Source organism: Garra rufa, chromosome 15 (genome assembly GCF_049309525.1).
Source record: "Garra rufa chromosome 15, GarRuf1.0, whole genome shotgun sequence".
Lineage (NCBI taxonomy): Eukaryota > Metazoa > Chordata > Actinopteri > Cypriniformes > Cyprinidae > Garra > Garra rufa.
The window spans coordinates 82831-108902 of record NC_133375.1 but is presented as its reverse complement, the minus strand read 5'-3'; the positions used below and the strand labels follow the sequence as shown (position 1 = coordinate 108902).

General features: G+C 37.2%; 2 protein-coding genes across 4 annotated transcripts in view; one reads left to right on the top strand and one right to left on the bottom strand.

Annotated features, from left to right (window-relative positions):
• The first annotated feature begins 265 nt into the window (after positions 1–265).
• Positions 266–12345, top strand: tfg (trafficking from ER to golgi regulator). 3 transcript variants are annotated; one of them, XM_073819702.1, is made up of 8 exons: positions 266–368; positions 1920–2107; positions 2619–2702; positions 6040–6186; positions 6853–7002; positions 7610–7765; positions 9226–9309; positions 11453–12345. In XM_073819702.1, exons 2-8 carry the CDS (start codon positions 1924–1926, stop codon positions 11836–11838), a joined length of 1191 nt encoding a protein of 396 aa, XP_073675803.1. In that variant the 5' UTR covers positions 266–368; positions 1920–1923; the 3' UTR covers positions 11839–12345. The 3 variants fall into 3 exon arrangements, with proteins under 3 accessions (XP_073675803.1, XP_073675804.1, XP_073675805.1); XM_073819703.1 differs by having other exon boundaries at positions 284–368; positions 1923–2107; XM_073819704.1 differs by having other exon boundaries at positions 316–368; positions 1909–2107.
• A 118-nt stretch (positions 12346–12463) lies between these two features.
• Positions 12464–26072, bottom strand: part of abi3bpa (ABI family, member 3 (NESH) binding protein a) — a gene marked incomplete at its 5' end in the record, with an annotated part of 94526 nt that continues 80917 nt past the window's right edge. The window contains 10 exons of the mRNA XM_073819094.1: positions 12464–14468; positions 14557–14679; positions 15952–16110; positions 16216–16245; positions 17407–17486; positions 18689–18794; positions 20488–20697; positions 20787–20870; positions 23902–24027; positions 25097–25138. Coding sequence (XP_073675195.1) covers positions 14353–14468; positions 14557–14679; positions 15952–16110; positions 16216–16245; positions 17407–17486; positions 18689–18794; positions 20488–20697; positions 20787–20870; positions 23902–24027; positions 25097–25138 — 1076 coding nt within the window. The remainder of the gene's footprint in view (positions 14469–14556; positions 14680–15951; positions 16111–16215; positions 16246–17406; positions 17487–18688; positions 18795–20487; positions 20698–20786; positions 20871–23901; positions 24028–25096; positions 25139–26072) is intronic.

The following is a 26072-nucleotide window of genomic DNA, read 5'->3' as shown; positions in this document are numbered from 1 at the left end:
TCTTATAGTCATATCAGTCATATTAATCAAAAATCAATTATGTAGCTCATGTGGCACCTCTGCTAAATAAAATGAAATCAGTTAAAATTCAGTCAGCTTTATACGTTTAAATGAACATATATATTTAATATAAAATATATTCACATTATTTTGGTTAGCAAACTGAATTCAGACGCCATACAGGCCATATGCGTAGTTAATACATTTACAAAACAGTGTAAGCAGTGTCCGGATAGCGCGCATGCGCGTTTGTGGTTTTGCCACGTACAGGTCGCTATGAGGCGTTTCCGATTAGTCAGTCAGGCGTCGTTCAGCTGAAGTCCAGGACACACAGGCTGCTGCTGGGATTGACACATCCAAACCACCAGGTAAAGACGCGGGGCTTTTCGTACAAACATTAACATACTTTTATACGGTCGGTTTATAGTTTTTCGGGCGCCTCTGGAAATGAACCACTAGGAGTTAGCCGGTTGTTAAGCAAACTAGCATTAGCTTAGCTTAGCCTGTGAAACTAGGGCAAGCTAAAAAAAAACAAGAGAGACATTTTGTAGAAAAGTCAGTGTTTTAAAACAACAACATGGCGTAGCTAAGTAATCGTGTTTAAAACACAAGAATAAGCGTTGCTGTAATTTAACTGAGATTTGACGATAATATTTTATCGTTTCACGCCGGGAGAATTGTCACGTCCAGATCTTTATTTGGCAGGAAGTTGCTGCATCATCAGGTGAACGAGGCCTGATGAGATGTTTTAAATGGAACACTCTTTGGCAAGATATTTAAACGTCATGCTGGTGCGATGAAGGAAAGTGGCCTGGTGTGTGCTGTGATCCAAAAAACAAATTTTCTGTTATTCCTAACGATGTTCAATAAGAGTTAGCCTATGGGATGCTGTTCTTGGAAACTGCTGTCTGCCCTGTTTTAACATGTCCAACCGGAGAAACCCTTCATATGCATTCATACAAACTGTTAAAATGCTAATGCTTCTTGAAAAATAAGACAGGAGAAAATGCATTTAATTGACACTTTCTTTATGGATTTGTCATTTTGTTGATCAAAGTCAAGAGTTTCAGTCGTATGAGATAAATACAGGTCTATCTGCGTGCTGCAGAGTACTAGAATGAAGGATAAGTGAACTAATCACAGTAAGAGTCAAGATTTTGTTGATAAGAAAGATTGGCCGTGATTGATCACACACACTTGTTTGTATTGGGATCTAAATCCCAAAATGTTTCTCCCTATAATCATGCTTGAGGCCAAAGTCTGTGTTGAGAAAGACTGTGGGCCATCTGCATGTGCCAAATCATCTTACATCTCATGACCCTTAGACTTTTATAATATGTTGCAGGAATGTACAGCAGCACTTGTTCAGATATAACCTGAGGTATGATGAGTCAAAAGACATTGACAAGTCATAAGTCATTATAAGACATAACAAAAGCATGGGAGTTTACGGTGAGTGAAGACACTCATTAAGTTACAACTATCAGGTTTCAGGTTAACTGTTGTGTTGCGAGTGGAGTTCCGCGCTTCTGATAGAATGTAATAATTGTGTCTATAGATCGTGTCATGGGTTTTACTGTGTTATTACTGCTGCAGCTCGAAAAGTGTGTTTGGTTTCAGTTTGTTCCTGTACTATCAAATGACGTCTGATGGGCGTGTGATGCATTAAATAGTGATAATTGGCCTACTTCTTTAATAAACGTGCTAATAGTTTAACATTGGCTGGACATTTTGACTGTAATTTTAAATATTGTTCATTTAATTTAAATTTTAATCCTAATTTTGTCTCTCATTTGCCTTTGTACTAAATTGGATAAACTGTTTAGCTAACGACATTGGTCTTACCTGATGAAAACCATATTTTTAATCAATCTATAGATATATTAGACAGTATTTTAATTAAAATAGTTTTTTCCCAGCAGTATGAATGGCCAGCTGGACCTAAGTGGGAAGCTGATCATTAAAGCTCAGCTGGGCGATGATATCCGCCGTATCCCGATCCACAATGAAGACATCACCTACGACGAGCTCCTGCTGATGATGCAGCGAGTCTTCCGTGGGCAGCTACAGAGCAGTGATGAAGTCGCTATCAAATATAAAGATGAAGGTCAGTTTTAGACTTCAAAACATGCATGTATCATACATTTAACAATGTAAAAAAGGTAACTGGACACCTTGCATATATTGAAATTGAGATTTATGCATCATCTGAATGCTGAATAAATAAGCTTTCCATTTATGTATGACTTCAAAATATTGAGAAAATTGTCTATAAGGTTGTCCAAATTAAGTTAAGTTAAATTAAGTTGATATATTTACGGTAGGAAATTTACAAAATGTGTTCATGGAACATGATCTTTACTTAATATCGTAATGATTTTTGGCATAAAGGAAAAATCTGTAATTTTCACCCATACAGTTTATTGTTGGCTATTGCTACAAATATACCTGTGTGACTTATGACACCTGTGGATGTTCTTAATAAAATATCTTCTTGATAAGATCTCATACTCTCTTCTGCTTTCACATGTGGTAGAGTTTTATTTGAGCTTTAACTGCAAGTACTGCATTCATTCTCTGGTGTCTTTTTCATCATTAATTTTTCTGCTCTCTTCCAGATGATGACCTTATCACCATCTTTGACAGTTCTGATTTGTCCTTTGCGATCCAGTGCAGTAGAATATTGAAGCTTACTCTTTTTGGTAAGAAACCAGCGCTGTTTAAGGGTTTTTGCTCATATCACACATCTGCACAAAGATACCAGGAAGGAACATGAAAGGAATGTACTGTAACTCGTAATGCACAGTTTACATGTAGCCCTATTCAAATACCCAAATATGTAATGCATAACCAGAAGTTAATAAGTGTAAAAAAAAAAACGTCTCACAACATGAAATATGAAGCACAGCCCACTTGCCTATTAGGCTTTAATTGTAAATGTATTACTGTTGCTTTCCCTTAGTTTGTAAAATAAACAAGTTATTTTCTGTTATAAACTACAACAGGCCACAGATACAGGCACAACAACACTGTTCTCATCAGTGCTAATCATGCCTAGAGTTAAGGTCAGTGAGCATGTGTAGGTTTATCTTACCTGCAGGAAGATCATATTCCAAAAACGCATCAGTGCGCCTAGTGTCCCTTTACAGAATAACAGAACCGAGCAGCTCTTGTGAGTTACATGCAATTTTTATAGTTACAACTCTAAAATATTTTATCAGGTAGAATGTAGACGAAGCCTATAGTTGTTTTATGCTTTTTGAATGGTGTTTTACATACTAAAATGACGGAGGCATATTGAGTTAAAGCTTCTTGATTCCTCAGTGTTCTTTGTGACCCAGAAAACAGTGTTGTACTGTAACCTTTGGGTTAAAAAGGACTCTCTGTTAAGCACATAATCCCACATCGCATGGGTGGTGTAATATTGCGGAGTTAAGCTCTTTTAATCTTAAAAATGCTGAACTTGGTAATATTTCATCCAACCAGGAGATGTCGTTTTTCTCTTGTGGGATAAACACAGCTGTAGCATTAAAAGTCCAGCAGAGGGCACAGTAGCACAAGATTTGGACTGATATGTCCATGTGTTTGGTTTTGTAAGGTTATCAGTTGGGGGTTAAATTAGGATTGTAGCCAATGAAACTGGTGGTAACCCCATTAAGTGTGACCAAGGTGTCCAAATATGTGACCTTGGACCACAAAACCACTCATAAGGGTCATTTTATACTAAATAGATAAGCTTTCCATTGATGTGTGGTTTGTTAGGATAGGACAATATTTGGTTGAGATACAACTATTTGAAAATCTGGAATCTGAGCAAAAAAAATCTAAATATTGGGAAAATCACCTTTAAAGTTGTCCAAATGAAGTTCTTAGCAATGCAAAACAATTTTATTATAAATGCCTAGCAATTACAAAATATCTTCACAGAACATGATCTTTACTTAATACCCTATTGATTTTTGGCATAAAATAAAAATTTATAATTTTGACACATACAGTGTATTTTGGCTATTGCTACAAATATACCTTTGCTACTTAAGACTTGTTTTTCAAATAAAACAATCAAAAATATAGATATTTTGTATATTATTATTTACCTTGTGTATTTTCATCCCCCCAACAACTGTTTGTTTTCTTTGAAGAAAACGTGTATTTATGAAGCCTGTTGGAAAGTGGGGATTCTAGACCTGGAAAAGTCATGTAAATAAATTAATAAAATCTTTAAAAAAAAAAAAGGTTAAAAAGAGTGGGAACACTAAAGAACATTTACAGAATTTACAGAAACGGAATGCCCATATATTAAAAATAAGTTTTGAAAGCAAAACTAGGGCCTTTGAAAATAGTTGTGGACAACTGAGGGGGCTTGGAGTCGAAAAGGTTGAGAACCACTGAATTAAAAAGAGAATTCACCTTAAACCATACAGTTAAAGTAATAGTTCACCCAAAAATGAAAATTCTGTCATTCTGTTCATCTTTGGAACACAAATTAAGATGTTTTTGATGAAGTCCGAGAGCTTTTTGACCCTGAATAGACAGCAATGCAACTACCAAGTTCAGGGCTCAGAAAGGTACTAAGGACATCGATAAAATAGTCCAGTAATTACATTGCTGTCTATTCAGAGTCAGAAAGCTCTCGGATTTAATAAAAAAATATCTTAATTTGTGTTCTGAAGATTAATGAAGGTCTTAACGGGTTTGGAATGACATAAGGGTAAGTAATTAATGACAGAATTTTCATTTTTGGGTGAACTATCCTTTTAAGGTCAGGGTTCTTCAGAATTTCTTCAAAATGTCTTCTGCAGAAGAAAGAAAGTCATGTAGGTTTGGTTAAGTGTAAATGATAACAATTTGCATTTTTGGGTTACCTGTTCCTTTAAGATAGATTAGGTCATTTTACAGACTTCAAGTCTGCTCTCAATCATGTGAGCTATGCTGAAAAGCCACTCTCTTTAAACTGGTACATGGCACAAACAAATATTCTCAAGAGAGGAAAATCAGACCTGGTTGTTTGCCCAGTAACGTCATGCTCTGTTCTAGCGATATTTGGCTCATGCAGGTACATCTGCACTGCTGCATCAGTGCCAGTTCTCAGCGTGTGCCGACTACTCTTCAAATGTGTCATCGTAAATGCTGCAGAGGCTGTAGATTTGGCCTACTTGATTCATACACTATTTTACACCGTGATTTATTTGGCAAGCCTAGCCAAGATCAAAGGTTGCAATCTGTGTGGGTTTAACAAAATCCAGTATTTATGCTCATATTCAAGATGATGTGATCTGAAAGAACTGATTTAAGTACCAATTCATAATACATATGTTTCTCTTCCTAATAAAAGGAAATTAATATCTTTTGGTCAAGTCTGCACTCTGCACTGTCCAAAGCCTCCATCCTCCAGCCAGATGATGTCATGTCTTGACCTTGCGTTAGCAAATGTAGCCCTGCCCTTTTGTTGGACGCTTTTACTAGTTAAAGAGAAATTTGGGAAGAAGATTTTAAGAGTTCAAATGTGCTGGTTCATAGTTGTGTAATATCACGTGCGTTTATGCATCCCAAACGTGTGACTGGCGCCCAGGGGCTGGGTTGGACGCCTGCTAGAGCTCGTGTGATCTCTGAAGAGTCTGGAACAGTTCAAGCGGCTGCCGGTCTCACACATATGGACTTCAGAAAAAACATTCCAGACGCACACACGATGCCAAACTCTAGATTACCTCATCATATAGACAAAGTCTGGCTATCTAATGATCTAATTTTGTTGTTTGCTTGTTGACTTTGACATCCTAACCAAGTTTCCAGAGTTAAGCAATTTTTCTCTCCGCATTGTAAAAAGCTGCGTGAAATGTCAAAATCACAGAAAATCAGAACACGTTTAATGTGTTGTGATGGGGTTTTGGATAAAAGAAAACATGTCGGAAATAGAAACGAAGCGGTCAATGGAATGTCTGGCAGCTGGTTAGGACAAAAACTAACATGGACAGATGCATTTTGACTAGTTAGAACAAAGTGTTAGTGCTGTCAAAAATAATTTTTGTGTTTTCACAGTGAATGGGCAACCTCGGCCACTGGAGTCATCTCAGGTGAAGCACCTGCGTAGAGAACTGATCCATCTGAGGAATAAAGTCAACAGCCTGCTGGACAGCCTGGAGCCCCCCTCAGAGTCTGTTCCAGAGAGCACCAACCCAGAAACCGGTACATGAACTCTCCCAGAGGGATTCTCATGTTCTTCATAACCAAAACATTTGAAGCACATAAAATCTCTTTTAAAGGGGTCATTTGATTTGCTAAAAACACTGAAACCGTGTTGTAAATATAACTTAACAACTGATTTCTAGTTCTGTACTCATTTGGAAAGCTGAGACTTTAATCTTTACAGATCTTATATATGCATGAACTGCTTGTAACAGTCCAAATACAAAGGAAAACATGAAATCGCATCATGATCCCTTTAAAAGCTTATTTAGTTGGACAACATAAATCAATAAAAATGTTGTCATCTAAACATTCTTTGTGTCATTTAAAACCCTTAAGACTTCAATGTTCCCCTACTATGGAACACTAAAGGAAATGTTGTGATAAACGTTCATTCCGCTCTTTACCATACAATCAAAAGTATACAGTGACCAGGAACAAACTCAAAAATGTCAATGCGTCACTAAGCCAAACAGCATCTTTATTGAAAAAGTGGATATTTAAGGTCAAAAGTAACATTTGAATGAATGCATTCACATTTCATGGGTTTGGAAGAGAATGAGGATGATGACAGAATTTTCATTCTTTTCATCTGTGAACCTCGTAAATGTCGCTTGAGAGGTGAAGACAGGCGGTGCTAAAGTTGTCTTGTTCTCTGGGTGACAGAATGTTTGAATGAGGCAGTAGATTCAACAGTGAAGCATGCCCCTCCGGTCAGTGATGCTAGCATGTCTGCGTTTGACCCGCTGAAGAACCAGGAAGAGGTCAACAAGAATGTCATTTCAGCATTCGGCCTGTCTGAGGAACATGCCCAAGGTACCGTATACATGTACAGATTTCATAGTGTTCAGTTGTGGTTTTTAAACAAGGGATTGTTCACCCAAAAATGAAAATTCTGTCATTGATTACTCACCCTTGTGTTGTTCCAAACCTGTAAGACTTTTGTTCATCTCAGAACACAAATCAAGATATTTTTTTGTGATATCGGAGATCGTTCTGACCCTGCCTGGAGAGCAGTGTAACTGAAATGTTCCCAGGCCCATTGCTGTCTATGCAGGGTCAGAAAGCTCTTGGATTTCATCAAAAATATCTTAATTTGTGTTCTGAAGATACATGAAGGTCTTACAAGTTTGGAACGACATGAGGGTAATTAATGACAGAATTTTTTTTTTTTACCTTGGAGTGAAATTCTATTTTTTTTTTTTAGCCATAGGATTAACTGATACAAAAAATTGTTGATAAAAGCCATAGGTCATACTTTTATACTGGTTTATAACCTTGTGCTGCATTAATACAGATTTTATTTGATGTGGTGTCACAGGTGTGTTTATCTGCCATTTTATGGCTTCTAGTGTAACTCGTCCATTCAGATTGTAGTTTTGGAGCCACCTGATTTTTCCTTTTGCTTTTCCCTGTGTTCCAGTTCCAGCTGTAGCTGCCGCCGCTGCTGCAGAGGAGCGCTCTGCTACTCCAGACAGTATTGCTTCTTCATCCTCTGCAGCGCCCCCTTCTGCTGTGGCTCCCCAGGCTCCCCCAGCTTACTCAGGGGTCCAACAGCCTCCCTCTGCTACTATGGATGGTAAATCTACCACTTTTAAAAGTTGCACAGAGAGTCTAAAATGTAATTTTTATCAGATGTAGAAGAGTGTGATCAGGAATGACATGGCTTTTAAGCAGTCCCACTAAGAAACATGTCTGGTTAGTATCTGGTGACCCTGTCTAATTATACAGCCTGAAAACAGTCTGTAAAGACTGGCCAGTCGATTTAGAGGATAGCAGTTTTGCACATCCTTGCTGCAGATGTTTTCTTTTGATGCTCAAGGGAAGGAATCTAGTGAAATAAAGATGAACAAGGAATCATGTGGCTCAGAAGTCTTTGTAGTGATTTCAGAGCATGATGTTATTGAAATATGTCCCCTCCTCGTTTTCTCTCCAAAAAACGCCCACGTCGGTCCAGTGGACATGAGAAATGCAGGAAGATTCTTGATTTGGCAGGTCATGCTGTTTTGGCAGGAAGGTCACACACCTGTACTTACACATGTTCTCTCACAGTCGTACACAAACACACAAAACGTATTTGTTTGCAGCAAAAAATCACCTTGCAGATGTTGTCATCTAACTGATGCTCTTGGGAGGGTGTGCAGCGGAAGAAAAATGAACCTGAATGGCCTTCAAGTTAAGAGCGTAATGTTATTCTCCACCCGTCCGTTGGATTTGTTTTCCCTCTCACTCTTTCCAAAGAAGTTCAGCGCACATGAGAAATTGTGCAGAGCTATTCTAGATTTGGCAGGTTGTGTGGATGGTTTCCATGGTTGCATGGAGTTATGGAGCTGTGATGCTTTTCTCTGCTTTATTGTTCCCATCATCCGCTGCACAGGGACACACAGACACACAGCCTTTTTTCATTAGTTTCTTAGTGAAATACACACAAACAATTATGAACTCTGGATAATCTGTTTGTGTGCTATGTCTCAGCGAAGTGGCTGTTATCTTTCCCATCATGATTTGCACAACGTGGACTTATTTGGATCTCATTTAAGTCTACTTAAATGAGGATTCCGAATAAAGCATTTAAAGTGAGTTGGTCAGATGTTTCTCCTCATCTTTAATCAGGAGCTGTGCTCTGCACAGATGGTTCGGCTGCCACTGACTGCCAGCGTTTGGACGATCTATCATCTGCTCAATTTTATGAGGCTGTCCTATTTGTATGTTTTCAATCAGCTTCTCTGTATTATTGGCTCATTTTGTTGATCTTCCAGAGTAACATGCCAGATATCCCACATTAAAATATATTCCGACACAGAGTAAGAGAGATCAGTTCTTAATATTTATAACTCTCTTGTGTCCCAGATATTTCTCAGATGTTTGATGATGAAACCAAATAACAGTGGGATATCCTCACTAAGATCCACAAGCTGCTTGCTTATGTCCTGGACTTTTATGGGAATTCCCTCCCTTAACATGTGAATCTTAATCTCGGACAAAAACATGATTGTAAGATGTCTTAAAACAAACATATTTTTTTTTATGATTAAACAGGTCAGATGTATCAGCAGTATCAGGCTCCAGGTGGATACCCTCCACCAGCTGCACCACAGCAGCAGTATGGGATGCAGTACCCTGGTAAGTCTTTAAAACACCTGCTAATGATGCCTTTATGAATTAGAGCTCTGCTCAGAAATACGTAGCAGAAAACCCATATAGGATTTACGTTATTTAAAAATTCCACATAAATTCATACATATTTTGGACTATGGAGGGCGGCATTATTTCGATAATGTAAAAAGGTTGCAGTCGGTGAGCTGCAGGCGCTACCTGTTGCTATTTTTATAGCGAAACAAATAAAATGCTGATACTGTCCCACAGCTACTGAAAGAGCTTATAAGTGGCGATGGATATAACCATATAGGCTTAAACCAGATGCCGTACCATTGATTTCCCCCACAAGGAGTCTAAACGCCCCAGATATCAAAAGCAATCCGCACTGAGAAACTCCTTCAGTGGCTGCGGGGTCATAACAAGCATCGGCGTGTTTACATCCTGCCAGGATGGCATTTAGCATTTCTTGTCTCTGCCGATTGTAAGGACTTTCAATAGCTGTGGTTTACTAAAAGCCTCAAAGGCATCAGGGCTAAAGTGGGGAGAACAAAGACATGGGTCTTTTAGGAAGTTTAATTCATCCACAGGCATCTTCCCATTCTTTGCTCCTCTTCTTATTACTAGGAAAGCAGTGAAGACTTACATCGCTTCTCTTGTTGCCCTTCAACTGAAAATTACAACCAAAAGCTGCACAATTTGGCATCGTATCAGTATTTTATTTTTGTGTTGTGGTAAAAATAGCAAGAGATCATGCCAGTAGCTCACCGAGTGCAACAATTTGATGTCATCAAAATAATAGTGCCTCCCATAGTCCAAAAGATGTATAAAGAATTGTGGATTTTTAAAAAATAATGTAAATCTTTCATTGGTTTTCTACTACGTATTTATAAGAGACATAATTTACGCTATATTAAGCCATACAAGTCTTAATACCCAGGGTTCCCTTTAGGCTCTGTTCCTAACAAATGTAATAGTCATTTGCAAACAACCATTCAAATTAATTAAAAATGAGTTATTAGGCCATCTGTTGTAATTGTTAGATTGGCCAAGATTCAGCAATCTCCACTTAAAACTGATCGGGCAGACTAAACCATAAGTCGTAGATACTTGAAACTTGGAGGGATGGTAGTACTCACACGATCTACAATGTCACCAAGGCTCACCCCAATCAGCCTGACGGGGCGCTACAGCGGTCAAAAGTACGAAGTCGTTTAAAACTCCTAAACCGTTCATCACAGACTTAAGTTATTGGAATCCTTGGCTCACGTCGGACAAAATTCATGGAAAGTTCTTCCGCCACCCTGCTGAAATTGTTGGCTATTTTGCATTTGAAAAACCTACTTTTGCGATCTAGTCCTAGGTTTTTGGCCCATCAGAACCAAACAAGTGTAGAAAGATTCTCTGGAGAGTGAATATCAATAATTATTAAAAAAAAAAAACACTTTCGACTCTCCGTCGCAAATGGACGTCAAAACGTTCAAAAGGGGCAGGGCCAGCTTAACTAAAACGGCTATAACTTTTAAAAGGAATGAGATATTTATGCCAAAGTCACAACCTGTATGGAAGAGCTGAATCTGAGGTCACTTAAAAAAAGTCACGCAGCTTGGCCACTTGGTAGCGCTGTAAGTGGGAAAAAAACCATGAAAAAACCATGAAAAAAAAACAGCCGTAAATATGCAACCGCTGTCAATCTGTCAAACTGTTTGTTAAATGATTGAGAAAATGGAATTTACCCTTTGGGAGGCTATAACGGGGGTTGTTTAGAAAAGGGGGCTGTCCAGATATACTCAAAAGCCTATAAACCCAAAATGAAAACTCAAAACTTCATGAAACCTGAGCACATTCGACAGGTGATTCTAAACAAGCATGCAAATTTTATGAAGATCGGACCAAAGCTGGTGCTATAACAGTCATAAACGCTAAAAGAACATCTATATGGTTAACTACCAGGATTTGCCAAAAATGCTTTTTTTAATCATTGATGTAGATGGGTACTGTCTTGATAAATGTCTTTTTTCATATGTGCTTAAATGTCTTAAAGTGCTTGAATCCCGGTAATTGCTGCTTGCAGCTATATTTACCATATGTATTTGTTATGTAGGCATAAATATATATAAAAAATGCAAGTTATCAAATATTAAAACTTTTTTTGAACTCTCTTTTTCAGCTGGCTATACTCCTCAGTCTGGTGTTCCTCAGGCTCCGCCTCCTCAGCAGCAGTTCCAGAATTACCCCGCCCCTACCTCTCAGGCTGCTGGTGCTCCTGGCTCCGCCCCGGGGTTTTCCGGCCAATCACAGCCTCCTGCTCCCCAAGGACCCACCCAGTACCCACCTGGAGCATTTCCGCCTCAAAACTACACATCCCAGGCCTCTCAGCAGCCAGCTAACTACAGCCTGCCTCCAACCTCCCAGGCCACAGGGGGTTATCAGCCCCGTCCTGGATACACCCCACCACCTGGCGCCACCCCTCCCCCTGGGGGTGCCAACCCCTATGCCCGAAACCGCCCCCCTTTTGGCCAGGGCTACACCCAGCCCGGTCCTGGGTATCGGTAAAAGGCCTTTAATGTCCCCACAGCACCTCGCTACAAGTTATCTCTGTCTCCAACACATCAGCCCCCGAAATCTGTGTTTGACATTCTAATATTGTGTTTGTGCTTTGGGTGATTGTATGAATGCATGTGAGAATGAGCTTGTGAGGTTGTATGTGTGTGTTTGCACACACGGGAGACCAAATGGTGTGGGAGTGGACAGGTGTGTGTGTGTGTGTGTGTGTGTGTGTGTGTGTGTGTGTGTGTGTGTTGTGTGTGCTGTGTGTGCATTTTATTTTATCACCGGTCTCCTCATTGGTGTTATTTTGTCATAAACCATGAGTCTGTTTAAACACTAGAAATGATCATAATCAAAGTAAGTGATATTTGTTTAGTTTTTCTTTGTTTTCTTTACTTTTTCAAATGTCCTGGTTTTTACTAACCCCTGACTGGCCCTCTGCAGTGATGCCTGTCATTTCTGTATAAACTGTAACATTGTTTTCAGGAGGTGAATAAAGACTTTGAGACTGAATGATGGGATCGTTTTTCATTTGTTCATGGAATTAACATCTAAGAGAGGATAGCATATCTTTTCATGTCAGATTTAGAAAAAAATGTAAACCGTAGCCACAAAAAAGGAGATCATAAAATAAACTGCTTGTGCTTTTATTGGTAAAGCAGATTCATTATAAACCTTATAAAATATATCAAAGTTTCAATGTAAAAACATGTTATATAAAATCTGGCATTTAAAAGCTTTCTCTGGAAATCATGAGTCACTGAACTTCTGTACAAAACAATAGACTTCCTTGTTATAGAGATGTTGCATTTCTGACATTCGTACGTAGTATAATTACAACAATTACTTGAAAAGCTGCTTGTCTTGAAAAATAGTTTGTTTCACCTAGTCTTTAAATTCCTTGTTTAATATTGTTTAAGGAATGTTTCGGGTTTAGTACATTCAGTATGTTAACAGCATTTGTGACATAACTGATGATAACAGAAAGCAATTCAAGTCTATTAAAAAAAAAATGGTCAAAATAAAGTACTTACAATGAAAGTCAATGGGGCAAAGCATTGTACCCGGATAAATGTTAAAATACAAAGTATTACATAAAGCCAAAAGATTTAATTAGGATATTCACATGAGGCTAGAGTAATAGCTGTACAGATGTGCTGTACACTTTCCAATTTTTCAACTCCTGCCATGACCATATAAAGCAAGTAAACCTGGTAATTTCTGCACAATACTCACAAGGTCCAAAAAAGGACTGCTGACAGATAAAAATATCCACCGTAAAGGATTAGTTTACTTTCAAAATAAAAGTTCTTTCTTTCTTCAGGTTTCTTAAGTTTTTTGAGGAAAACATTCAGATTTTTCTCCATATAGTGGACTTCAATAGTGGTCAATGTGTTGAAGGTCCGAACTGCAGTTTCAGTGCAGCTTCAAAGGGCATTACACAATCCCAGCGAGGAATAAGGGTCTAATCTAGCCAAACGATCAAAACGATTGGTCATTTTCTAAAAAAATAAAAAATCATATACCTTTTAACCACAAACGCTCGTCTTGCATTAGCTCTTCGTCTGTGTATTTCAACAAGGTAGGGTAGGGTGAAAAACTCTCATTAAAAATCAAATTTTCTCCCACAACTTTAAAATCGTCCGATATTGTTGTTTTACCTTTATTTGTGAAGGCTGTTTGACTTTCCTTGCACATTCACTTTGTGAACACTGGGTCGGTACTTCTACCTACGTAATGCGTGAAATCGAGCTAGTAGTATTTGTGGTTAGAAAGTATATATATATTTTTTTTTTTAGAAAATGGCCAATCGTTTCGCTAGATAAGACCCTTATGCTTTACCTGGGATCATGTAGAGCCTTTTGAAGCTGCATTGAAACTGCAATTTGGACCTTCAACCCATTGATCCCTACTGAAGTCCACTATATAGAGAAAAATCCTGGAATGTTTTCCTCAAAAACCTTTATTTCTTTTTGACTGATGACGTCTTGGATGACATTGGGGTGAGTAAATTATTAGGAAATTTTTATTCCGAAAGTGAACTAATCCTTTAAGGCATTACATCAATCTTAAAGCTGAAAAGGAGAAAAAAATACATTTTAATATATATTTATATTATATAAACCTCACATTACTGAATTTTTTTTGTTTTTTTTGTGCAAATTATTTTCTGTGATGACAATGTCATAAATGCTGTCTACAAAACCTGGAACATTCCTTTGGCTGTGGTCATTTTTGTTTCGACATTTTGATAAATAATATACACATTCATTTAGCCTTAAGGGAGCCTGCTTCCCTATATTCTCAAAAGGTTAAACTTCTTAATCTCAACAATAACATTCATTCAGCTCTCTGTACGTTTGCTGCACTACTTCAGCTTATAAATAATTCTGTGTCCGAAAATACAGATACATACTCTAAAGAAATTACTCTCTGTACACAAACATCCCATTAAAGACTGTTCTCCCTTGGCAGCTGGTGTTTCTTATCTGTCATGTCTTCCATTTGGTCCTCGGGGTCCTACCACTTCCCAGGAATGGGTATCCCACACTCGTACCAAGCCACGTAGTTGATCATGGAATGTCCTCCGATCTCCCCAAACTTGACAGGTTCTTGACGCATAGCCCGGTAAAAGCCTTGATAAGACAGGAGAAATTGTCATATCTCGTGTACTAGTGTTAGATTACTGTGTTTTTGTTAAATAATTTTTTTTTTATTAGCAACCTTTTTTGGGGGGTAACTGATCTGGTGGAAGAGGACCACCAGTTCGTCCGTCCAGGAACGAGTCAACAAATTGGCAGTGATCCTCGCCGTACCCTGTTTGATCTCCTATGCTGTAGAACTTCCCTGGAGGAAGAAAAAACGAATAAGTGACTTACAGCAGAAATACAGTTGAAGACAAAAGTTTTCATACACCTTACAAAATCTGCTAAATGTTAATTATTTTACCAAAATAAGAAGGATCATACAAAATGCATGTTATTTTTTATTTAGTAGGCTACTGACCTGAATAAGATATTTCACATAAAAGACGTTATAAAGTCCACAAGAGAAAATAGTAGTTGAATTTATAAAAATGACCCTGTTCAAAAGTTTACATACACTTGATTCTTAATACTGTGTTATTTCCTGAATGATCCACAGCTGTTTGTTTGTTTAGTGATAGTTGTTCATGAGTCTCTTGTTTGTCCTAAACCGTTAAACTGCACGCTGTTCTTCAGAAAAATCTTTTAGGTCCCACAAATCGTTTGGTTTTTCAACATTTTTGTGTATTTTAATCCTTTCCAACAATGACTGTATGATGTATCCATCTTTTCACACTGAGGACAACTGAAGGAATCATATGCAGCTATTACAGAAGGTTCAAACACTCATTGATGCTCCAGAAGAAAAAACTATGCATTAAGAGCCAGGGGTGTAAACTTTTGAACAGGATGAAGATGTGTATGTTTTCTTATTTTGCAATAATATCATATTATTATTTTTTAATTTAGTGCTGCCCTTCAGAAGCTACAGAAGATATTTACATGTTTCCCAGAAGACAAAATAAGTTAAATTTACCCTGATATTCAAATTCAAAAAGTTTTCACCCCTGGCTCTTAATACATCGTTTTTCTTTTTGGAGCATCAGTGAGTGTTTGAACCTTCTGTAATAGTTGCATATGAGTCCTTCAGTTGTCCTCAGTGTAAAAAGATGGATCTAAAAATCATTGTTGGAAAGGGTTCAAATACACAGAATGCTGAAAAATCAAAGAATTTGTGGGACCTGAAGGATTTTTCTGAAGAACAGAGGGCAGTTTAACTTTAGGACAAACAATGGACAAAAATGAACAATTATCACTAAACAAAAAAAACCTGTGGATCATTCAGGTAACAACACAGTATTAAGAATCAAGTGTATGAAAACTTTTGAACAGGGTCATTTTTATAAATTCAACTATTATTTTCTCTTGTGGACTATATGTAAACATCTTTTATGTGAAATATCTTATCCAGGTCAGTTTTAAATAAAAAATAACATGCATTTTGCTTGATCCCTCTTACAATTGTCATTTTACCATTGATTCTGCAAGCTGTATGTTACTGTATTTGGCGAGTCTGTAATTGGTTAATACGAACCAGTAAGAGTGTCGCTCAGGTAGATCTTGTATCTAAGGGAGTTGCACAACTGGATACCCACAAACTTGCGGTACCAGGTCCGCTTTATGAACATCTGCCCATTGCACTCGGAGTACGAGTCAGCCTTGAATGGAAACGATGACCAGATGGCATTTTTACCTATGACAGTCAGTATAAATTAGGCACACATGAACAGTTTGTATAGGCATATTGTGTCTTTCTATTTTTTTAATATTGTATCCTTGAGGTGACTCGAGCTCTTACCAGTTTGGATCTCACTCACACGAGGATCAGCTGCAATGCAGAAAAACATAATGTCACTTTAACTTAATGGGATACTTTTGTCATTAATTTCCCTCATATGTTCCAAACCTGTAAGACCTTTGTTCATCTTTGGAACACAATTTAAGATATTTCTGATGAAATCCAAAAGAGCTCTCAAGAATGCTACTACCTTTCGGAGCCTTGAATGTGTCAGTTGCATTACTGTCTATGCAGGGTCAGAAAGCTCTTGGATTTCATCAAAAATATATTAATTTGTGTTACGAAGATGACAAATGTCTTATGGGTTTGGAACGACATGAGGGTGGGTAATTAATGACAGAATTGTAATTTTTGGGTGAACTATCCCTTTAAAGATAAGCCAGACAATATGCCATTGAGGTAATTATTACTACACCCAATGCCTGCTTATAACGAAACAGCATGGTTTTGGTCTGAAGTTATTAAAAATCCAAAGCCCCAAGAAATTCCCCTGAGTTGTCCTCTCTATCATGATGTACAATTTTCCAGAGCTTGTGTCAGATATCCTCATGGTTATTATTATTTTCTGGCAGTCTATCAGGGCGCGTTTACCTACAGTAAATAAGTATAATGGACCCCGAAGAGCGAACACATTGGAACTATTAGCTGAACATTAGGCCCATTACTCTCACTGCTGACAGTAATGCATATATGTTAATTATACATATACATTACAGCAAAAGTTCATTGCCAGTTACACACACCTGTGAGCCTGATGTCTCATTCTTAAGTTACCTTGGCAGTGTACCTCTAATCTCATATGAGTGCCAGTTTCTTTAAATTGTTCAGTAATGTCAAACATAATTGGTTTTCCGCAGCTTGTGACTGATCGCAATGCTTTCAAATGTTTTGAAGCATGAATGAGATTTAGATGAGATTTAAGTGAATAAGGCCTTTGTATGGCTTGAGGTGACTTTAAATGTAGAGCAAAAGCTCTGAGAGTAAAAACCATTAAAGCTTCTCTTGTTGATACAACTGGCCCAGTGACACTTCTGGAACAAACAGAGCTCAGATTCACTGAATGAGCCAAATGATTTCACAATGACCTCAGACCAGATTGCGGTTTCAGCTCTGGAGCTTTTAGCTGAGACACTTATTTTGAACACACAGTGTTTTCATGATGAATTCATTTAACATTTCTTCTCTGCTTACCTGACTCAGTACTGAAGGTGACCGGTTCACTGGCTGGGCCTGAACCCAGCTCATTCTTGGGTGTAACTTTGAATTCATAACTACAAGAGAAAATGGTGTTAAAGGATAAGTTCCTGATAATTTACTAACCCCTATGTCATCCAAAATGTTCATGCCCTTCTTTCTTCAGTTGCAAAGAAATTAAGGTTTTTGAAGAAAACATTCTAAGATTTTTCTCCATATAGTGGACTTCAATGGTGGCCAAAGGTTGAAGGTCAAAATTCCAGTTTCAATGCAGCTTCAAAGGGCTTATCTAGCAAAACGATTGGTCATTTACTAAAAACATTAACAATTTATAAACTTTTTAACCACAAATGCTCATCTTGCCCATCGGTGTGACAACACCAATAATACCGGTATCACCGTGGGTGGGTGGGGAGTTTTTCTTCTTTTCCTCGCTTTTAAATAGCTTAAAAGTGCTGTGCGCATTTTACTTTCACTTTTGAATTAGCGGCAATTCAGCGTGAAGCAATTATTTGTTTTTAGTTTGTTCGACTTTCCCTCTTTTCCTCAAGCGCTGTGCGCATTTTACTTTCACTTTTGAATTTCAGCGTCAATTGATTGAATCCAATTCAAGCAACCACAAAATAGGCCTACAACGTCAAACTCATTTAGCCTATATAAGTCATATAACTTTAATTAACAAAACAAATAACAATACACTATGCTACATGCCTAATATAAAATAACAAATAACTTACACAAAGTTTAAGGTAGAAAACTGAAAATAATTAGGCTAAACACGTGGAACCAAATAAATAATAAACGTAGATTCTTCTTGTCAGTCAGCTCGACTTACTTTCCTCATGTGATCAATTAAATCTGATGTAACTGTCGTTTAATGTCTGATGTAACTGTTCAGTTTAATAGTCTGTTCTCTATCTGAACTAAATGATTTTTATTACAATAAAAAAACCTTAATTTCTTTCCGTCTAGAGACAAAGACATGAACATCTTGGATGAACATCTGAAAGTGAACTTCTCCTTTAATAATAATTCCATATCAATATTATGTTGATCAGACAACCAAACATTACGAATCAGATGTATTTTATTGGAAGAAACAAGCCCCAGAGTGCAAACAGCTTCATAAAAGGACTAAACAATGTTTTTTTTTTTTTTTCAAATATTCTTAAAAGTGTCTGTAAGGGCAGGACTGTGGTTAGTGTGTAGCAATCGAAATTAGCTTAATTTAAAAACTATTGAAGTCCAAAACTTGACGTCTTTGTGTGTGTCTTCATACCTGCTCTCTGGTTTCAGGTTCTCCACAGCTGTATGTGTTTGATTTGTTGTCTGGATGGACACCTCCTTTCCATGCGGACCCTTGGTGGAGGAAACTACCTCATATTCTATTGATACAACAGAAAGATCATTAAAATTGTTGATGTAACACAAATAAGATGCTTCCTAGAATGTTTGAGCAGCTTTATTCTATTCAATAGGCCATTATTAATAATTTGAAAGTTTGGAATTTTTTGGAAAAAAAATTAATAAATAAACGATGAAACACTACTGTTCAAATGTAATGGATCAGGTTTTTTTCCAAATAATTTTTTTACACTTTTCTAATTATCAAATAATCCATTTATGATGATAATAAATGTTTCTTGAGCACGAAATCAGTATATTAGAATAATTCCTGAAAGATCATTTGACACTGAAGATTGGAGTAATGGCTTCTGAAAATTCACCTTTACCATCACAATATGAAATTACATTTTAAATTAAAGCTGCAAGCAGCGATGAAAGGGCCCTCGCACCCGAGCTCACCGCTGACCGGTGGCTTTAGGAAAACAGCGAATGGTGGGCAGTATGCTTTTAATACAATAAATATAGGAGAAATATGTCAAAGTCACATATGATATATCCTGCTGCCAACAGGTGGCGCTATGATAATGTCTAAATATTGGCCTTTAGGTGTCTTCAGGCCAGGACTCTTACCAAACCTGTGAAGTTTGAATCAGATTAGACATTTTATGGCTGAGTTATAACAACTTCTATTTCCGTGGCGAAACATCAAACTTTGTCAGGCCGCCACGGACATGCCCTTTACTGAAAACTCAAGATCTTTGCAATTTAACATCACTAAGGCCTTTAGATTAGACTGACTGATTTTGGTGTTAATCTGTATAAATATCTAGGAGGAGTTTGTTGCAGCATAAAGCATGGCACTTCCTGTTTCCAGCAGGTGGCGCTATGACTATAACTGAATATGGACATGTAGATATCTTCAGGTCAGGAGTGTTATCACACATGTGAAGTTTGGGGCAGATCGGACATTGTATACCTGAGTTATAGCAACTTCATGTTTAATGGCGAAACATCGAAATTTGCCAGGCCGCCACGGACACGATATTATCAAATAGAAAGCAGTGATTTTAAATTGCAGTAGAATTTCACAGTATTACTGTTTTATGTAGCCTTAGTGAGAATAAGCGTTTTACAGACCCCAAACTTTTGAACAATAGTGTCTTTATTCTTCTTTGTTCCATGAAAGTAAGTAGGATTTTGGAAGGACATTGGGATGATTTAATTTTGGAATGAGCAAATAATGACAGAATTGTCAGTTCTGTATCTTATATCTTGTTAAATCCAACTAACATAAGTTTACCTAAAGTCCCCTCATGGCAAGCCAAGAGCTTGGCGGCCATCTTGGCAGCTACTTTCAGTGCAAGGTAATGGGCATAAAGTATAACTTCTATCCACTGGAATGGAGAAAGTCTAAAAATCTGTTAAAATTCGTCAAAAGAATTTCTCAAAGCCATATTTCAAATTAGCAATAAAGTCTGACAACAACGGTATCATAAATTATGTCTCCTAAGCTCAAACAAATGCTAAAAACCAATATTTTTCCGACTTGCCCAGCTAATGCACATTCCAGAGGTAAAAAATAGTCTTCGCATCCATCAAAAAGGCAGTTGGTTCTTTTATCTTTCATTCCAACAGCTGCCATATTGGGCATTGCAACATTCATTTCTCAAGCTGTCCATCACCCTTCAATACTGTTTCTAGTTTAAGCCAGTAATCAAAAGCTCTGTCTACCTGTGGTCTCATTGTCTGTTTTGTCCCAGTCAAGGATGATGAACGAGGGGCATCCTTCCACTGTTACCACAGTAAGATTGGATGGAGGGGTCTTGGGTGGGCCAGTGACATTCAAGTATCCCACCTCCTCATCAGGAAAGAAGCTGAGAGAGTTTGTGACAGAGCAGGGCTCCTCTGGACGTTTGTCGGTTCTGTAAACCACATGAGGCGCTGCAAATAGAGGACAGCCAATCAGAGGTCAATTCTGTCTGACAATGCTGTATATCCAATGTATTATTGCTTTTTGTCCATATTCTTACCTATGTAGCGTTTCTTCCCCGTGGCATCCACCTCAGAGAGGGGATGAGAACTGAACGAGTTGTCGCCAGTGTCAAAACGACTCCCTAAGATTCAAAGTTATACATGAAACACCACAAAAGACTCCAACTCTTTTAGATACACTTTCATTTTCAACAGATTGTCCTGCATTTTTCCAGTACTTTAGGAGAAACTGTCACAGAAACACTCTCATTTCAGCAATGTGTGTTGTTTTTACCATAGCTCTCTACAAAGGAATCATATAAGGACTATTCTACAGACTTGGTGCAAACTGCTGTCCCACATTTAAAAAGCATTTAAGTAATCAAATCTTAGATGTTTACTAAGATCCTTCTATTGTCTGTTGAAACAATAATATTTGAAATATCAGTAAGCTTAATATATATAAAACAATCATTTATTGGGTCATTTCAATTGGGAGGTGGCTGTCCCAAACCCTAACCCCTAAATTTCTTATTAAAATGATATTGAAATAATTTTTGCATTTTTTCCTGTTGTTTTAAAAATATATTATTGATTTTATAAAAAAAAAAAAAGGGAAGTTCAAAAGAAAATTAAATATTTTCTTTAAAAAAAAATGTGTCCTACATTTTTAATGTCACTACCGAAACAGTGTATGTTTTAGTCCATTGGCTGAGACTGATTTATGATTTATTTTGACATTTATGATCAGTAAATATTCCTGTGTCCCCCTCTCGCTCATAGCTACAATGTGTGAGTAGATAGGACCAATCATTTTGAGATAAATGTGTTTAAAAAAACTGTGTGTAACTTTAAGGAACATCACTACCGAATACCTTTTTTCTGCCAATAAGCAACTTTTTTGGGAGTTATTCCATAACATTTAGTTTTTATATGTGTACCACTGTTCAGAACTGTGCTAGCTAACCATGTGCTGATTAGCATCTTTTAGCTAGCTTCAAGTGTCTAAAATTGTCACTACCAAAACAGTCACCACCAAAACATTTGGTGAAGTTTCGGTGGTGACATCTTTGTTTTTTGGGTCTTATCAAAAAAACATGGTCACTACCGAAACAGTCACGAAGGTCCGTGTATCATCTGATCATTCAGATATTTCACCTAATCTGACTAACGAAAAATAGGCAAAACAGGTTGATGTTTCATTTTTGGGTTTTTCTGAATGAGCCAAAACATGACAGCTGATTTCTTTTTTCCGTTTTTCAGCTCGAAACCAAAAATACAATAAACAGGAAAACCAAAACTAAATAATACGGCTAAATTACGTTTTTCTTTTTTTTTCAGTTTTTGCTGTGTCTTACCGCTTTGCGCATGCACAATGAATAGCGGCGTAAAAGCCTGTCATCATTTGTGGTACACTATAATGTAAAGATATGTAGAAAATACACGTCATGCCAGCCACACTTTTTTTGCGTGTCTAATCGTGAAGTTGAATCAAATGATTCGAGATCCGATTGGAGCGCTTCGAAACAGTGGATCACGCAGTGATTCGGAGTTTCCAAAAAGCTCCGTTGATACTTTGCTCACCTTCTCTATAAAATGTATTCGTTGTTTTAAATTAATCATTACTATTAATAGGCCTAACTTAGGATGTTTTTATTAAATTGTGATGACATAATACAGCTTCCGTCGTATTAAAAACATTTCATGACCTGACACCCATTATTTTTTTCTTACCTAAAAAGACGGGTATATAATGCGCGTTGTCAACAAATTACACTAACCAGTCTCTCCAGGATTTCACGATTTTTTTTTTTTGTTGTTTTTTTTTATTTTATTTATTTATTAATAATTAGGATATCACATTATCATCCCCCCGGCAAATCGCACCCATAAATCGCCCCCATCCCCCCCGGCAAATAGCACCTATATATACAATATTTATTTATTGCTATAAAGTCAAAAAAGAGTATGATTTTAATGTTTCTGAATAAATTATATTTTGTACATACATTTTGACCGCTCCCAGCACGATTAGACGCGCAAAAAAAAAAAGTGCGGCTGGCATGACGTGTATTTTCTACATATCTTTACATTGTGTACCACAAATGATAGGCTTTTACGCCGCTATTCATTGCGCATGTGCAAAGCTAAAAATAAATAAAAACGTAATTTAGCCGTATTATTTCGTTTTGGTTTTCCTGTTTATTGGATTTTTGGTTTCGAGCTGAAAAACGGAAAAAAGAAATCAGCTGTCATGTTTTGGCTCATACAGAAAAACCCAAAAATGAAACATCAACCTGTTTTGCCTGTTTTTCGTTTGCCAGATTAAGTGGAATAACTGAATGATCAGATGATACACGGACCCACGAAACGTGTCATTATTGTTTTGGTAGTGACAAAAGAGAACACATAATCCATTATTTGGGGGAAAATAAACCAAATTTTAGTACAGTTATGCAAATGTTTTGTATTTTAGTATGTTTTGTTTTAATATGCAAGTTAAAATTCTGTAATATGATGTGGTTGCTACCAAAGCATTACTGTCAATATCGAAAATGTGCAGTCACTAGCAAAACATGGGATGTTACCTCAAAAATAAAGTATACTGAATTATAAGCTAAGATGTTATAAGTTTTAGTTCAATGTATATTCAAACTAATGAATTCTTAACTTTGAAATCACTATGATCAACTTTTTGCCTTTTATAAAAAAAATTTGATTCAAAATACAACATATCTCATAAACTACATGAAACATATCTCATGAAACATATCTCATAACATACATATCTCATTTTTAACATGAAATATTGTTAAAAATGTAATTGTTATTGATTTACCTCTGAAAAAATGTTAATAAAATAGCAAAAATATATATTTACAATGTAGATGTAAGCAAAATTTTAGTAGGTCAATAAAAGCCCTCTAATTAAATTATATATTACTGTGTTTCGGTAGTGACAAATTTGGAGAGATAACAAATATTACAAAACTTTCTGAAAATACAATATGAAAATTAACTGCACAATTACTAGAAATGTGTACCTTGGATATTATACAATTTGCATACATACCAAAATTGTGGAAAAAGACACATCTAAAGACATTTCCAAAACTGACTTGAACCAGTTCTGAATGACCTATAAATGACATAACTTGCATTAGTAGAGCATACCCTCGAAAGCAGATTGTGGTGCTGTTGTCGATGAAGGCCGTTGTTTGGTTGGTTTTTCAGTAGTGGGTGGAGACAGAGGTTTAAGTTCTGGTACTGGGTCCTTCTGCTTCAGATCAGTAACCTTTTCTGTTAGTTAACATGGAAAAAGTTTCATTAATTGGCAAGAAACACATGCACATTAAAGGGATAGTTCACCCAAAAATGAAAATTTTATGTTTATTTTGATGCTTACCCCCAGGGCATCCAAGATGTAGGTGACTTTGTTTCCTTAGTAGAACACAAACAAAGATTTTTAACTCAAACCGCTGCAGTCTGTTAGTGATTTAATGGCAGTGGATGGGCACCAAACCCTTTGAAAGTAAAAAAAAACATGCACAGACAAATCCAAATTACACCCTGCGGATCATGACGATACATTGATGCCCTAAGACACGAAACGATCGGTTTTCGTGAGAAACTGAACAGTATTTATATCATTTTTTTTATCTTTGATATACAGCCATGTCCAACAACTGTCCCGAACGCGTGTCAGCATCCGGCTCGTTACATGTGAACGCGCTCTGGCGTAGTATACGCAAACGCCGGGAGGGATCTGTCGAGTGTATACGACACTCATTGTTTACACAGTGCACAGAGATTGTGGGTATAGTGGCTATTCAAAATGGTAATTACATGCACTTATCCTGATTGTTCAAACCGATTTAAAGCTAAAAGATTACGTTGGCTTGCGCGAACTCAACCGGGACTGTTGACTTTTCACTGATTTTCCCTTCCGGCATACACACGTAACGCTCCAGATGCTGAGCTGAGTTTGACATTGCTGTATATCAAAGGTAAAAAAAAATGATATAAATACTGTTCAGTTTCTCACAAAAATTGATCGTTACATGTATTAGGACATCAATGTATCGTCATGATCCGCAGGGTGTAATTTGGATTTGTATGCGCATGTTTTTTTTTACTTTCAAAGGTTTGGTGCCCATCCACTGCCATTAAATCATTAACATACTGCAGCGGTTTGAGTTAAAAATCTTTGTTTGTGTTCTACTGAGGAAACAAAGTCACCTACATCTTGGATGCCCTGGGGGTATGCAGATAAACATCAAATTTTCATTTTTGGGTGAACTATCCCTTTAAGTCCAACAAGACTGTCACTGTATTGACTTCTGATATCTTTATCTGTCAGTGTCCTCACCTTTTTGTTTAGTCTCTGAGACCTGGTTCAGCTTATTGTTCACTGTAAAAAAAAGAAGGCAGACTAGTAGGAGAGACAGGGTAATTGTTTGTGGTTAATCAAGGAGTCAGTGAAAAGTCTGACCACAACAAAATTATGCTGTAGCTGAGATTAATCTGAGTAAAAATGACAGCTGGAGCTGCTATGGGCTGCTGGAAAGTTCAAAGTAAGACTATTTTCTTTGTGTTGTTCTTTTCAATTTTGTTTTCACTTTAAAAAATCACATCAGCATAACACAACAAATATTTCAAATGATTATAAATCTCCAAACGCTGCACACTGACTATGATTTAGAAGTGAAGGTAAAGTATGTTCTGCATAACATTCACATGGTTGGAATTAAAAAAAATAATGCATGACATCAGGCTAATGTCCGCACAGTCAGAGTATTGTGTGAGCCAAATGGGATCTTTTAATGCTGTCCAGACTCTGAGGGCTGCAGCTTCTCCAAGAACAGCTCTGAGGGACCACTGCTATGATGGAGTGCAGAACTACAAGGCTATAATGCTGGATGTTCACTCAGAATAGAAGTGCAGGATAATACTGAGCAAAGCCCATCAATGAATCAATTTCAAAACGGAATTATTTCCAATGGCCATCTCCCTTAAGGTCTATTATTCCAATTTGCGGCTCGCTAAACATTCCAGATCAATTTCAGGAATCAAATTTAGGGTGAATAGAAGGTTTTTAAGAAAAGTTGGATGAAGAACAGTTTCACCATTTCCTCAAGTAATCATATGTCTGCCAAATGTGTTCAAGGCAGTAGACTTTCTAATATGAGTTGGATTGGTTGATGGGTATGGCCAGAGTGATTTGATTATCTAATATTCAGTTTCAGTGCTTTCTTTGATTGGGAGAGGGTGATGGAGAACATAAAAGAGGGTCTAAGACAGCTAGAGAGGGCTGGCTACATTTATCAATGGCTGATCTGTTATGC